Raw genomic sequence first — 16,966 nt, forward strand, 5'->3', positions numbered from 1 at the left:
TAGGTATTTTCGTCACATTCTAGGATTCAGTAAAGATCTTCATAATGAAAATCCTTGACTTTGTACTTCCAAAGCAGCTTGTGAGCCTAACATCTATCACTATCATGATACATCTAGCAGAAATTTGAATGCCTCCTATTCAGGTAGGTTGTGCTAGGCCTCCTCATTTCCAGAGCTGTCCAAGTTCCTCCCCATGCTTTCTTGTTACTTACCTCTTGAACTTCCTCAAGGGGGTATTGTGTTGCCTCTTAAAGGTCACAGAAAGCTCCTTTAGAATGTAGCGTAATGTGCTGTGTTCTGCTTTGCCGTCAAAGGTGCCGCTGTCATTTCAGCATGAGGGCAAGTGCCAGAACATTTTGATCAGAGGTTTTTTATATGTTCTTTCACAGGGACAGTGATTATTGCAACTATATTCTAAATTTATCCTGAAATTCCAGTAATGCATTTGATCTGCCCGTCTTCCCAAAACTATACTCAGCACAAGAGACTTGACATATCCAGAAAAAAACATTTTCAAGTCTGTTCCTTTGTGAGTGTAGCCAATATTTCATGGCAGAGCTGAGAAGATAACATGTATCATGTCAAAAAGCCACAGGTTTGAAAAGGCTTAGCTGAATCTCACTGATGGTTGCTGCTATTGTAAATTTTGTTAAAAATGGATTTCTATTTTCTTCCTCCTTGCATTTCAAAGAAAATGAGAGAAGTTATGAAGATGGAAGGGATGCATATCTTCCATTTGGCAAGAACTTGACTTGCTTGTGAGAACTTAAAGCTCTAATTTTGCAAGATAGACTTAAAATGATTGCTGCCATTGTGGCTGACTGCTGTGCATTGATAACTAAAAAACCCCATGCTTCTTACTTCAAGAAGGGACAATGAATGAGGGGGTTTTTTTCTGTATATAGCAGTGCACAAATTATAGTCCTCTACAGTGGCTGATGATGTACCTGGGTACTGCTCTTGTTTCAGCTATCATTTTAGGCCTTTTGGATTTTGGGCCAACTGAGTATGAAAGTCAGCAGTTGTTCCTTATTGTGGCTTAAAACAAGAAAACCACATGCAAATGCTTTTCCAGGAAACTTGTTTTACTTTCCCTGAAGAATTGATGATATGGCAAATGTGAGAAGATGCAATGCTTACAATTATGAATGGTATAGAAAGCAGTTAGGAAGGCATATTGGAAAGGCTATGAACAAGTAAAGCAGGAATGAAAGTATTACCATGACATAGCCAAATTAGTCCCATCTTCTTGTGAAACAGTGGGATGACGTGTGGGGCATACAGGGCCTCCGCACTCTGTAGTCATCTCCCTAAGATGACTTTTGCCTTGCAAGGTTACCATCTAATCAGCAGAAGGAAAATTATAAGCAGGCTGGCAAAGCCTCATTCTACACATGGTCTGTGCAGCTGAGAGGCAGCAGCTAGTTTTTGCTGTTGGTTATCTCCCTATCTTGGTTGTGCAAAGACTCCATTGGCAAGAACTTTCCATGTGTCACAGTACAGCCATATGTTGTTTATGAGATCCTGAATGTCACGTGTTTTATTATTTGACAGGATCAAGTCCTTTGTGCAGTCTTCTCATATTTGTGGCCATATCTGGTCATCTGATGCTTTTCTTGCTCAAGAAAATGTCTTTAAAAAGCCAACAGACAAAACGCCTGTAAATTTCAGTGTTTTCAGATTGCTGGTGAGCCACTGTCCAGGTTTTATAGTGCAGTCTGATCGGGCTAGCAAATATTTCATTTCTTCAGCTGAGCAGATGAATATTGGGCTCTTGATATCTTATCTGGACAGTAACTCAATTTCTGGAAGCACAAGTTTGGAAAGAACACTTGCTGCTGTGGTCATCAATAGATAGTCTCCAAGCATCAGGTAGCTTATGAGATCTTCCACTGTTGCTTGCAGGTGAAGGATGCCACTATGCTGTGTTCCAGATTGACAGGAAGAACAAAGTATTGTATTGCTGTGGGCAAGCAGAAATTGAAAAGCTTACCATTTTATATTAAAACTAATTCTTTGAAATATTACCAATTTATGTATCACAGCCTGCTTTGTAATTGTTTCTTCATCCTCAGCAGTCACAAGCGTGAAGTATTCAAAAAGCTTTAAAGATCAGGCCTACTCCCTATTTTATACCCTTACATGAGAGCTATAGGGTTTATGCATACAGATGCAGTTATTCAAAATATTTCTGACAAAATATTCTTGTGGGACCCATGCACGTGTGCATTGAGATTTATACTGTAATCTCTCCAAACCAACTAGTATAGAAGGTGGTTTACATTTGGGGATGGGGGGGTGGTGGCAAGGGGAGGGTGATGTGGATAAAGTAGTCAACAGCTTTCTTGTGCATTGATTTTTCGTATAGTACTCTTTCATTATCAATCATCAGCTATTTTTCCTTTTTAGAGCATAGTGTTGATGTATGCTCATGTCTTGGAAAATACTGAACACAAGATCAAAGGTTGTGCAGCAGAGCACCTTTTTATCTTGGATTGATTCCTTGCATCAGCTAATGGAAAGATATATTTGCTCACCTCCCTAATAGAGGGGACTAATAAGAATATGTTATCTCAGAAAAGCTCCTAATCTATTAACAAAATTAGTCACATTTCATATAGATGCTATTAATTTGAAAATATTAGACATTTATACATATGTAAATGTTAAAGTTGTTCTTCCCTCAAGTATCATAATAATTTCTAATTACTTTCATGGGATAAGAGGTTCACAAAAGCTGAATTTGGTACTTAAGCCCCTATTCCATGGATGCAACGTTTAGAAGGAATCTATACCATGGATGAAATTGGGTGTGTTGTATACACATGCAAAATCATATAAGTTCGAATTCTGCAAGTTCTGTCGTGGCTGGCCTGAATATGGATCGGTCTAATGTTTGTGCGTTGGCCTTTTTTTTCTTCACAGAAACCTCTTACATGAGGATCCATTTTATCAACGCAATTTGTGACAAAAGAAGTTTGTGCTTGCCAGGCAGGGGAGACAGAAACTGTAAAGAATTATCTTACTGCAGTGTGTGAAACTGCATGTATGCAAGGACTCTTGTTTCTTTAGCAGCATAAGAACAAATAATCAAAGCTCATATTTGTATATAAATAAAACATGATATTTAAGTAGTGTAATGCTAACTCAATTTGGACAGCCTAGCAAGAAATAGAGGTTAAAATCAGTATGGAAATTGTCAATTCCGATGAGAAATTCTAAACATTTGCCCTAATCCCAGAATGCCTGTTCTCGAGAAAGATGAGGGGCACTTAAAAGAATCCAGTTTCTGCACTCCAGGATCGTAGCATGCTGACACTCAAAGCATGTGAAATGTAGATGCTAGGAAGATTTGCATGAGAAAAAGCTTTTGAAGCATGCTAAACTACTAATGTAGACATACCTTTGGAAATTTAGACACATGGTAGCTGGGACTAACTGGTATGACTTCAGAAAAAATTTTCCTTTGTCTTCTATTGCCTACTAGACCATTTGTGGTATCTGCCACAGAGCTCAAATAGGCTCATCCCTTAGGAAGCCAGAAAACTGTCAGAATTATGTTCATAGTTCAAAAACTGATAGATAAACTGATGTTTTTCAGAAGTTTACTAGGTTTGCCTATGCTTAATCAGAATTTTTTTATTCTTATCCCACAGGTAAGTGCACAAATTTCTTCAGAATAAGGTATTCTATAGAAACTGCCCATATACATGCTTTATTCCTTGAAAATATAAATGGCTTGCTTTTTTTCTTTGTAAGATAAGCTGCTTCATGTTTACCATAGGTAAAATCTTTCATGTGGACATTTACCACTGAATAACTGGTGTACTGCATTTATTCTGTTTTACCTTGCAGCCTTTTTTATGGATGTACCTGTACACTCAGTATGAGGTGATTGCATTGCAGTTTTGTTCTTCTGTGGCTACAGGTTTATTAGGTTGTTTCTGATCTGCTTGCTTTTGGAGTTTAAATTCATTCCTGCGGGGTTACTTCTGGGTTGGGTTTTTTTGTACAGACAGGGGCGAAGGAATTAGGCTGCTGCACACTGCCCCCTTAAACCAAATGAGTCATTTTGTGTGAGTCTAGTTCAGCTGACAAATGTATTACTGAAAACTTAAGCTCTTTATCTATAGTGCTTTTTTTACCATCTTGCCCTTCTGCTGTCTCAGAGATAATGCAATGTATGCTTGTCTTTAAAATACAAGTCTCTTTCTTTGACTCTCACAAATTAAATCCTATTAAAATCATAGCTGTATTTTCTGTCTAAGCTAAACATTGTAAAAATCACCCATTCATTTCCATTTAAATAAGGGTTTTGAATCCCCTGATCCATCTTAGAGGGAATATGTAGCATTTCTGGAATCAGCAAGTTCTGTTTCATCACAGCCCTGCTGGACACCTGACATTAGCCCTTTTTTCAGTTTCTTTGCGTGGGCTGCAGCTGAATGTCAGCAGGGACTCCCTCAGACAGCCAGGCCTTTGCTTCTGCAGTGCATTCAGCAGAATCTATTTCCCAGAAATGCCGCCAAAACATTAACTCTTTGAGAATGGGAGAAAATGATTTCCCATAGAGACCAAATCCTATTCTACCATTTGGCATGTGATCTCTTTTGAGCTGAATGTGGTTCATCCTCTTACAAATGTTTGAAATGCTTTCGTTGTAAAGAACATGAGAGGAATCGTCATAATGCAAAAGTTTGTGATTGTGCATGCAGATTTGCTGACAGGAAAAGCACCTTTAAGTTCTGTCATTTTCTGGTAATGTACATTTGAGGGTAGGCCTTACTGAATTGTCCTTCTGAAATAAAATATATCGTAATTATTGTATCTTTTCTTTCCAGAGTAGTAGCATTGTAGTCCTAATGATCTAAAGACAAAAGTAAGGCAGTGTTTGTAGGTGCTACATCTATTTCAGATCTGGAAGGGCTTTTGTAGCTGAAAGCTTGTCTCATTTTCCCAGCTGTAAAAAATAGTTGGTTGAATAAGAGATTAGCTGTAAACTGGCGTCAATTAACAAATTACATCTGTCTCTTTTTTTTATTTTTTCTTTATCCCTGGGTTGAATCCTGAAAAATAAATACAGAAATATGTGATATGTTATAAAAAATGCAAACCTGTCCTATGTCTTTCCAAGCGCTTACTGTTTTCTACATGAAGAACAGCTTGATCACTGAGCAGATTTGCAGAAAACTGCCAAATACATGTAGATCATAAAGCTGTCATTCAGTACAGGATGCACTGGTGTTGTGGGTTAACAGTAGAAGTAATCAGGAAATTTTCAGTAGCTAAGTTTGTCAATAATATTTTTGTAAGAAATGTTTATTGAATCTGCTGATTTCAGCAAAACTTTTGTTAGGAAAAAATTTCTTCCCTGTGGAGTGGAATTTCTGATTAAAAATTAGAGAAGAGTGGGATGAGATCAACCCCTGAGCAAGAAATAGACTTGGTCAGGGATGCTCACTAGAATGTGGGAGATGATAAGGGGTCTCTTGGCTAATTCAGACAAAGAGCTTGAGCCAAGATTCATCTTCCCTTTATGACATTGGAATGTGGGAGATGTAGGTTTAAATTCCGAAGTCAGCCAATATTCAGGTGTTTGTACAAAGCAGAATCTCTCTCAGTCCCTTCTGTAAGAATATCTTGTTAGAGATCCACCCAAGGAGCCTCATTTGGGATGTATGAAGATGATGTGTAAGAGATTGAACCTTTATCTTCCAGGCTGAAGCTTTTCTAACACACCACTGAGTATTCTAGTAGGACCTCTCTTTTTCTCCCCGTGCTTTCCATCACCCCATATTCTCTTGCTCATCAATATGAGAGTCTTCAGTGTTCTCCCAGTGTAAGAGGAGAATTTTTTTTTAAGTTGTTGAGTTTTGCAGAATGTAACGATGCTTCCCGCCTCATTGTGACACATTTCTGTGACACAGTGTCATATAATTGCATGTTATGTTTTCCCTTGTTGCTGGGAAAGGGTAGGTTCTTCTCTTCCTTTTTGCTGGTTGTGGACAGGCATCTCTCGAACGTACTGAATTTTTTCTTGGTATTCCAAAAATTAAAGTAATTTCCCTGGTTAACCTACTTAAAACCTACTTAGAATTTAAATCCAGGAGATTAAGGAGAACTTAACTACAGAAGTGTTCTGTGCCTGGGTGCCTCGCCTCTGTTGTAGAACCCATAGTTCAAATTTAGGTGTTTAGACTTCTTGAATAAAGTATGGGATGAGTTATGTACCTGATTACGGTAGTTACAAAGACAGTATCTGCAGTGGGAATAGCCTAGATCAGGCAACCAAAAAACAAACGGACAAATGCGTATTGGAATCTTAAACACTATAGCTTGGTAGGTCAAGCTCTGTCTTGCAAAGATGGGTGTGGAAATCCTTTCTTTAAAAAGCATGTCACAATTTAATCCTTTCTTTCAAGATCATGCTAGTAGCAATGCTGCCTCCTTTTGATCTAAGATGTAGGGTTAGAATACAGGTCTTGGCTGTAGAGTTTCAATTAAATTCCTTTTTCTGTCCGAGTATGTTAAAATGCACATCCCCCACTTCCTTTGGAGTGGTAAGATGATAAACATTTAAGTTAATTGGAAGTATTGCTATCCAGGTCTTTCTGTTCTTATGCGTTCTACCAATTAGAATAAGAAGCTGTGCTCTCTTTAGTATTTTCTGTCAGGCCTACTGAATCTTTAAATATTTCATGCAAAAGGGAAAAGCTTCAACAGGGAGAGATGAAAAGAGCTGCCTGCAGCAAGGTTCCCAAACTCACCAGTATAGCAATAGGTACGTTGCATTATCCTGAGACTGCAACAACAGGACTGCTTTGTGAACCAAATATAAGGAACTTCTGTATCATTGGTTCTATTCATACTGTAGGTTGGAAACTCTAACCAATCTGCCAAGGTGTGGGAAATGTGAATTTGAATCCTGTTAGGTGGAGGCAAAGATTGAATCATGTTCTGCTACTTACAGATGTAAATTTTGTGAAGGCAAACTCTGTCCCTGCGTAGAGCCTGGTTAACAAACTCCCAAGTTGCCCCATGGAAGTAATACAGGCAGAGGAACATCTGGTAAGAGGTTGTGTTTGCACCTTGCCCTTTTAGGATTTACATTTGAGGTGGGCCTGAAGGGGCTTAGCTCTGTCAAGAGAAAAGTACATTGGGCATAACCAGCAAGAGACTTACTAGAGAACTGCGCTCACAAAAATATCTTTGTGATTTGCAGGTGTAGTTATAATTTGTAGTGAGGCTTAAAGACCAATTTTCATTACTTGAAAAAATAGGGAATCCTCAAGGTCTGAAATAAGAGCAATAAGCTTCAAGCAAAGTACAGGTTCAACATAATTGCTTTGACTTTAATTATGTTACCTTTATTAAGCTATTTAAGAAAAGCTTGATTGGTACTTATTCAGCAGAGTATGACATAACTAAGGTCAGTGGTATTAAAAGTATCTTTACTTGTTTATTTCTAGATTAGAAATTTCAACAGTATTTTTCAAGTTTGATTGAAAAATTGACCTGATTCTAGTCAGGTCCTAGAAATAGGATTAAGCATCAGTGGCTAGTATCACATGAACTTGGAAAATATTTTGCCTTTCTGGGATAGTCACCGATTTAAAAAGTGAAGTCTAAGAAATGGATGAGAAGCCAGTAAGACTTGCCTGCTCCTTCAGAGGCAAAAGGAAGTTTTCTTTGAAATGATATAGAAGAGGAGCTATGTTAACTGAAAAAGTACTTTATTTATGATGACAACTAATAAAGGGTATCGTTCCATTATTGTGAAAATGATAAATTTTTTTGGAAAGCACAGAAAAGAACCCATTTTGCATACATCTTGCATGTTGGAAAGGAGTGGGCGTCAAAAGCATAAAATAATTTTCTATGGCGTATTTTCCAGTTATCTTGCACATAATGAAGTTTGTTCTCAGCTGAGCAGTTCAGAGAACAGTGATTGTAATTCATAAACTCAGTGCTAACCCTTCCCCTCGCCCTACCTCTTCACTTTTCCTGGGAAACTGAATTCAAGGCAGTTGCTGACCATTTATGTCCTTACTTAACAGACTGATGGATACTAATAAATACTGTTTGTCACTGGTATTAAATTTTATTTCATATCATGTTTCTGAATCGTATAATAGATTTCGGTTCTTTGACCCAAAAGTTGCACGGGGGCTTTTCCAGCTTTGGGGGAGATAATTTCTGTGGGTCTGAGACACAGTTTTTGCCTATGTAACCTGAAATGAGATTTCGCAGCAGATCAAATGGTAAAAATGGGGGAGTTTAGTTGTGGTGATTTAGTCCATTGATGTTTATAAATAACCCAAGTTTGAGTCTGAGACAACACTGAATAGAGGAAGTAATTTCATTTAGTAGATGATGTGGTTGTTCAGAAGAAGCTCTTTTCTCGCCTGGGAGAAAGGAAATGCTGAAGTGGCAGTATGTGGAGAGGCAGGTGGAAGCATGTGGGAATTTGTTTGTTAGCTGGAGGAGCAACACACAGCTGGGCTGTGGGTAAGTAGGGCTTCTCAGATACAAATGGAATTAACTCATGTGTGGAATTGTAAAGTTGTATCTAGTGAGGTTATTGTTTAAGTTTAACAAAATTTAAGGATATTCTGTCACTACTGCTGTTGTAGTCCTACTGGCTTTATTGGTGTTGTATAGGTACAGATGAGGCAAACCTTTTCATGAGTGCAGTAGGTTTTCTCTTACAGCTTGGTCAACATACATTAATTGAACAGATGTAGTAGTTTTGATTGCCTACCTGCACGCTGGCATGTTTGTGGTAGTGGCTCAGTTTTAAGGCTTGGAGGTTGTCTGACATTTTCACTTTGACTGTGGTTTGGACAAATGACCGTAAATGAAAATTGAAATCTTTAATTAAAAAAAAAAAAAAGTGAATACTAAAAACACTTTCAAAATCCCTTGAGATACTTTTTTCTTATACTGCTAAATGCTGACTTGAAAATAAATCTGATCATCCACCAATACATAAACACAATGTACCTCTTAGAACAGAGTAATTAATTATCCCCTCACCTAACATACCTGTGCTATGTTATCACACAGATTCTATAACCTAAAGTGTAGTCTTAGATTAACAGAATTAGTAACTGCCAAGTATTGCGTTGCTGAAATAGAAGAAAAGACAATTACAGCATCTTAAATCAATCATGAGGCTACGCAGTTAAGCTGATTTCAGTTTATGCTGGTATCATAAAGGATGGTTTCATTTCCTTCTCCACCAGCTCCTTGACTGCACGTTCCCACCCCTACTTTGCACCAGGATCAGCATTGGTGTAGTCACGTCGTCAACTGGATCAGAGATCTGGCTGGAAAGATGTTTTGTTTGGTTTTGATGGGGCTGATTTTCAGCCAGGTGAAGTTTAGATCTAGTTGTCAGTGCCAGCCACCTGAGGAAGGACAGAGAGCTGGACTGTTCCTTTTAGTGGCAGCGTGGACTTAGGTGAGCTGATTGTGAAACAGCACCTTTAGTTTTGAAAAGCTCTTCTTAGGCCAGAACACAAAAGGAGTGAAAGTACTCAGTCTAAATTACTGGCCTTTTTAAAGAAAATGGGATTGGACTGCCTTTATGCATTCTATACAACCAAACTAACAGTTAACGTTTGTAAAACAGGTTAAAGGTAGGTAACTGTGCTGCAAATACTATCTTCTATTGTCTTTTCATAGAATCACAGGATGGTTGAGGTTGGAAGAGACCTCTGGAGGTCAGCTGGTCCAACCCCCCTGCTCAAGCAGGGCCACCTAGAGCTGGATACCCAGAACCATTTCCAGGCAGCTTTTTAATATCTCCAAGGAATTTTACATAAAAATTGTGATAAATATAATCTTGGAGTAATATTTAAACCCAAATCTTTTTACATCTCCTTTTTACACAAATATTTGAGTGAAATGAAGTACTGGGATTTATGTCAAACATATTAATTTGGCACCATCTTTACATTATAGACCTTAACTGTGTCTCCTGCATCAAGCCTGATAATAGATTATAACTAATACTAACTAACTAGTACTTTAGTCCTAGTGAATACTGGAAGTAGCTGTATTGCAGACACTGATTTTTGTAATATAAAGGTAGATCCCAGGGATCAGTCCATTTGACTTGTTCACATTCAGACTAAATTGTAAGCATGTCTGCCACTCTTAAGGGAGTAGAGATGTATCACTTGGTGCATATCTCATCCCTGGTAATCAGATCTTTGTTCAGTGTGTTATTACTTCTTCATTATTGTCTTAATACTTCTGTCTTGCAGAGAAAACAACAAATGTTTATCTAAATATGAAGCGAAGACTTTTTTCTAGGCAAACTGTTCTTCTCTTATATTATCCCACTATATTAACCCACTGTATTCACAGTCATTGAGACAGGATTTATTGTCTTGCACAACCAGAAATTAGTTTGATCAATGATCAAAGATCACTTGATTGACTTCACATTCCTCTTTGTAAGGTGGTAATTTCTGTTCTGTACTAAAATCCTCATGCATAAAATTGTATGATGTGACCCTTCTCCCCAGTCAGCATATATCCAGTTTTCTATAGTTGTAGTTCTTCCTGACATGCCGAAGTTTCTTCTGTAAGTCAACTGGGAAATCTGTGTTACGTGTAGTGTTAGTACTGAAGACCTTGGGAGCCTTCATGGCTGATTACATTTTATTAGACGGTATGTAAATTCTGATAGTCATGTGTCCCTCTGCTTTGTCAAGATAGTAATTCTAGTCTAGGACTTGTTATGCAGAATTCTTCTATAGGGTAGGCATGCATTTGGAAAAAAAAATATTTTAAGCTCTGAGCTTACTGACAAATGCCTACTGACAGTTTCCCATTTGAAATAGTGACTCACTCAAGTTCGTGGAAGTGAGAGAGTCACCTGAGTAAGAGGTTTCTAGTGTTAAGCAACCTCTACCAGGCATAGAAGGAGAGACTTGAAATTTCTGTAGTATAATCCAGTTCCACCTCAATTCTGCTTTCAAAAAACAGTGTTGGTCTGTCAGTGTTGCGGTTTCCTCTTGGTTGGTAGTTCAGGAGGACTGACGTGGCTCATACTGTTCTCTTTATTTCTCCAGTGGAGGGAATCCTCTGATTTTATTTATTTATTCTTTTAGCATATGCAGATGACTATCCAGGCTCTCCAAGATGAGCTTCGGATCCAGCGGGACCTGAACCAGCTGTTCCAGCAAGACAGCAGCACTAGAACCAGTGAGCCCTTTGTGGCAGAGCTGACAGAGGAAAACTTCCAACGACTTCATGCAGAGCACGAACGCCAGGCCAAGGAACTCTTCCTGCTACGTAAAACCTTAGAAGAGATGGAACTGCGTATTGAGACGCAGAAACAGACCTTAAATGCACGTGATGAGTCCATCAAAAAGCTGCTGGAGATGCTGCAGAGTAAAGGTCTGTCAGCAAAAGCCACTGAGGAGGATCATGAGCGAACAAGACGGTTGGCTGAGGCAGAGATGCATGTGCACCACTTGGAGAGCCTTCTCGAACAGAAGGAAAAAGAAAACAACATGCTGAGAGAGGTAAGTGACCAAGTTCTGGGTTCATCTCCAGTCTTAAGCTCTTCTCTGTCTCCTCTCCATTTCACAGCTCTAAGGAAAGAATCTTCTGTCCTCTCTATAAGCTGTTTTTTGCATTGCAGACTTGACAGAATTTGTCCCTGTTTAAAACTTCTTATGGCTTCCTTGCGTGTGCTTTCTGGGGTTTTGTGCTTTAGGCCCCACTTTCCCCGTAGTCTCCATATGAAGCTCTGGAGGTGAATTGTCACACAGACTCTCAAATTCATTCTTCCGTTCTATTTCAGTTTGAGAGAAAGTAGCTACCTGTATTTAGGAGAGAGCTGAGAGAAATCTTTGCAGGAGTAATGGATGATTGCTCTACGGTTTCCATGGAAACAGTCGTCTTGCTGTGAAGGGTATTTGATAAAACTATTAGCTGCCCTGGATGCACAGCCAAAAAAAAGATTACTTAAAGGGACACTGCCGCACACATAGTAACCCCTTCCACCCATCCCTCTGAAAACAGAAAAGAAAAACCATTGTTATATCTGTATTGCACCTTAGAGGAGTGCAATGGCAGGCATTCTTCACTATTAATCATCCTAAACTAATTATAATAAAATATAGGCTACATATAAGTATCTTAGAAAAATAAAGGAAAATGAGTTGTGTAGCCAGTGTAATTAAATTTCTTGACATTGTTAAATGCATGTTCCTCTTGTGAACCAGCCTCCTAAAGTATTCTAATATTAACTTCTAAAAGTCTAGTAATTCAGCGTGTGTTGTGTACATACACAGGTACGTATGTATATGCATGTATTCACTAATGATAAGATTTTCTTAAAGATTATTTTACATACATCTGTAGATTGAAGCATGAATTGATAGCTATACATGTATGTGTCGTGTGTGTGAATCTAATGACCTGTTTTGGGCATTGCATGTCTACTTTGTGGTTCAGCATTTTTTTGAAAGCCTGACGCATACACAAGTTTTAAGCCCCCTCTCTAAGATGCCAGGGAAGCAAGGTCTGGCACAGAGGTTTTTGAGATGAGTTTTTGCAGCAAATAAATACTTCTTAATACCTCTTATTCATATGTTTTCCATGGCCTGACCCATGGTGCTTGTGCTCTTGCAAGCATTTATATAAGAAAGCGAGAGCCCATTGCATTTCTGAGCCAGATTTAGGCCAGATTTGTTTTTTTAGAGCAGTAATCTCTTGAGTGTCTGGAGTGAAGATAATATGATTCCAGAGTTTCTACACTACAGTTTTTCCTTTATTTAGCAACCAATGATAATTCTGTTCCAATTCTTGTATCTATTTCAGGAAGAGCCCCAAATGGCTTCCATTTGTTTCTGCTTTAAGTACAGCAACGTAAATGAAAAGCTGGCAGGAGCTGTGTAATTTTTTAGGAATGCGGTTACTTTTGTTTCTGCTACTGATGAGTAGATGTTGAGAGATAAGAATTCTTGCTTCATTCACACATATCTGGAAATCATCAACCATTTACATCCTAGCCTTTATGGTAAAAGATTTCCTGGAGAAGGTAGAGATTGAGTTACTGACTTTGAAAGTGCAAATGCTGTTTATCTAACATTTTAAAATTAATTACTTTTTGCTGCTCACCCAGCTCTAATGCATTGAGAAGGTTAAGCTGGGTATACTGTAATTTGTAGCTCAAGCCATTTATGTGGTGTGGGATCCAGCATTGAAGCTGAGCACCCTGGTAGCCTTGGAAACATGGTGCCGTGTGCAGAGATGGCAAATTATCTCCTTATGGAGCTGGGTCACATCAGGAAGGGTTTTGTTAGTACCTGTGTGTTGTCCTTGAGCTCTGGGCTAGACTGAGCTAACTGAACTCAGGCTTGTCTGCATGAAGCTCAGGTCTCGTGCTTGGGGCTCCAGGAGGCTGGAGAAAATCAGGGTATGTTGCTGAACTGTAGCTGACTGCATCTGACTTCCTGAGCACCAAGTTGCTCTGCTCTGCAGGATCTGGTTCAGAGTTGCTGTCACTGTTCCACACTTGGAAGCTGTCTCTGTGCAGAACCTCTTAGGTGTGTCTGCGTCACCCTCTTCAGCTAATCTATTGTGTGTTTATCTGTATATCCATAGTTTTAGGTTATTTTAACCCTTTGCTACCCCAGATACTAACTATAGAATTTTTGAGCTGCCTTGAAGAAATCAATCTACTTTCTCGATGGTTCTATATCTAGCATTCCCAGTATCTGGAAAGGCACGCTAAACTCTTCTTTAAATACTGCTGTTAAAGGAAGCATTAGTATCTCAAAGGGATTTGCATGTACTTGGGAGCTCAGCATTTACACTTCATGTTCTAACACGCTAGGAAAGCTGAGAAAAACTTTAATAGCAGTTTTGACCATCTTAGCTAAAGCGAGTTCTGAGATGTCAGAATCTGCTAGTATCTGGTATCCCTCCATTTTTCAACTTTGAAACCTACATGTAATTTGAAGCGTGATGTTGAGACTCAAGGTCATCAGATGGTTTCTTAGACAATGCTGGTGCAGTGGCCAGCAGTCTGACCTTGAAAATGTGAATTCATCGATTTATTCAGCTATTGCTATTACTGTGATTGTACTACAGATTGCACTAATTTCCTAAGGAAAGGAGATTCTTAGAGAGCCTAGACTTGTGGTTCTGATAAGATCATAACCAAGGAATAGCTGTACTGCTTCAGGCCAACGATACCTTTAGTCCAGCATTCTGTCTTGCATAATGGCCATATGCAGACACCCAGGAAAGGGTAAGAACAAGGCAAACATGATACTTCTCTGTAATGCTGTCCCATCTTCCCAACTATTTACAGATGAGGGTTTTCTTGAACTTTTTGGGACTTGTCAGTTTAGTATCCTCCATGGATCTGCCATCTGAATACATGGTCAGTGTCGTCTTCAGCCCGTGTAAACTTTTGCAGCTGTAGCATCATTTGGTAAGTGGTTCTACAGGCCTATTCTCAGTCGCAGGAAGTACCTGCCTCATTTCCTTTGAGAAATGGTCAGGTCTGAACCTGTCTCCCAGTAGCTTCATTGACAGCCTCTTGCTCTTGCACTGGAAGACACAGTGAACGGGTGATCATTACCGAGACTCTGTTCCACTCCCAATTTTAGATTTGTCACATCCCTTCCAAGTTCTCTCTTTTTCCGGGCTGAAAAGTCCAATGCTACTTAATTGTTCCTCATATAGAAGATATTGCATATCTTTGATCATCTCCCAGAGCACTGTGTCAGTCTCCTATATCCAGGTTATGAAATGGATTCTCCTGCAGATAGTGAGAGGTATCTCCATAAGCAATTTGACTCTCTTGGGCTTTTCCCAAATGTCCTGAATTCGGGGAACTCGGGCAATCTTTCCATACAAGTCCATAGGAAAGATCCTGTGTCCAGCATAGGATGTATTTGGCAACTCACTGACACAGAGGACAGTCTCTCATTAATACAAAATAATGAAAAATTAAATGTCTCATTGAACATCTGAACACAGACATGGATCTGGATGCCCTGACTTCAGCAGATGACAGTGTGGCTGCATCACATTCCTTTGCCCTAGAAAACAAGCTTAAGCTTCATAGCTTATAAAAAGAGGGCTGCTATTTTGAATACCCATTCTTAAGTCTAAGTGAAAATTATTTATATTATTGTTGGTATTCTAGACTTAACTTTCAGAAACAAAATTATTTTCATACCAGCAAGAAATACTTGATGAAATCCAGCAGCTGGAATGCAGCTTCCAGAATAGCTCCCAAGTTACAATAACTGCCACCTCATTGTTCCAGACTCACCTGTTGCAGAATTATCAGTGATGGCAGTGACAGTACATAGCTCTAAAGATATTGAAGCTTGCTGTGCTCTTTTTGACAACCTCCCTGCTCCCCCCCACCCAAAATGCTAGATGCACTGAGTAGAAATATGTTTTTCTCAGCTACACAGAGTAGTAAATACACCAAATATCAGTGCAACTTATGGCAGAATATGATGTGATTGTATCCACGTATGGTGTTCTAGACACTTAGAGTACCTTGGGCAAACTATGATTCCTAAGGACGGTCCAACATCATTACACCAATTTGATTAAACCTTTCTCTTTTGAATTGTTCATTACTCTCTGTCTTTAGGAATATCTATCTGAAGAAAGAACTGAAACCATACACTTCTAGTGTCACAGTCAACAAAGAGGTATCTTCTTGAGAGTTTTTGGAGAAAAAAGTTTAGGCCAAATTTCTCATCTGCCTAGAAGAAAGGATGAAAACAAAACTATCTGTATTGGTTCTACCCAGGGGGAACAAAAAGAAGCTGCTTATTTTGTGTTATTGTCAGATATTTGCCAAACGACTTTGGCAATGTTGTCCCATTTTCTTACTGCCTTGCAAGGGAGATCAGCACGGACTTCACAACAATAGTTAATCTGATGTCCTGTTTGTCTCTGGGTTGCTACTGGACATACATACTCTGCAAGCCAAATACATCTTTGTTCACAGCAGTGCTATGGCATATACTAATTGGAGTCTCCAGGATATACTGACATATCACTGCATTTCTCCTGCTCAGGTAGAGATATCCTTTGATGTCTCAAATCGTAAGAACTAAGGAGGATGTATGAGGGGAAGTTCCCAAATGTATTCTCTTCCTTTCATTGGCCAGTGTGCTTATTGGTATCTACCCGATACACCTATGAAGCCATCAATCCCATCATGCCTTGTATAACATATATTCAGAGTCCTGATAATATACATGGCCCTAACCATTGGCTTTTCCTGAAAAGATGCAGTAGAAGTCAGGCACCGTGCTAGTTCTTCTTCCTTCATAACAGTTTTACCACATATTTATAATGAAGGATATGCAAGTCCTGCAAGTGACTTGTGACGGGCTGTATGTGGCTGTTGTCAGTACCTTCAGCAAGAGGTCAAAAACAAGTCTCCCTTTAAGTTAAACTGTGATCTTGTGGCTATAGCATTCTCCTGGGAAAAGGGAGTGGTTGGCTCAAACTTTGAGGCTAAGCAGGTATTGAAGGTGGGGTGAGGTGTTCATTGAAATATCAGTGTAATAGAATGGCAGCATAGTTCATCATAAAGAATGAAACAGCCATTTGATTTCATAGACAAAAATTAGGCAGTTGCTCCCTGAACTGTGAATCCAGGTCTGGGACAGATGGCCAACTACAGCCTTTTATTCGGAAACAGGAAGAAGGTTCTTTATCTAGAAGGTTTTTTCAGGAATCAGTTCTAGGTTCAAGGTTTGCATGTTACAGTTGTGTGGAACAGGAAAGAACCAACAGTAGCTTTGCACTTTATGCCACAAAAACTCTGTTTGGTAGTAAATTACAGTTTTGATTTTTTTTTATTTTTTTTTTTAATAATTGGACCCATTCAAACAAGATGGATTTTTAATACAAATGAGTGCAAGACTGAAATAAGGAGTTGGGGATGTAGTGCTTA

At 39.0% G+C, this 16,966-nt stretch overlaps 1 protein-coding gene across 2 annotated transcripts in view; it reads left to right on the plus strand.

Moving 5' to 3' along the window:
- ERC1 (ELKS/RAB6-interacting/CAST family member 1) overlaps nt 1–16,966 on the plus strand; it is a 310,968-nt gene that overhangs the window by 47,902 nt on the left and 246,100 nt on the right. For both annotated transcript variants that reach the window (XM_009278946.2, XM_009278947.2), the window contains exon 2: nt 11,124–11,540. In XM_009278946.2, the coding sequence (XP_009277221.1) occupies nt 11,124–11,540 (417 nt within the window). The remainder of the gene's footprint in view (nt 1–11,123; nt 11,541–16,966) is intronic.

Source organism: Aptenodytes forsteri, unplaced genomic scaffold, assembly GCF_000699145.1.
Source record: "Aptenodytes forsteri isolate BGI_AS27 unplaced genomic scaffold, ASM69914v1 Scaffold241, whole genome shotgun sequence".
NCBI classification, from domain to species: Eukaryota; Metazoa; Chordata; class Aves; order Sphenisciformes; family Spheniscidae; genus Aptenodytes; species Aptenodytes forsteri.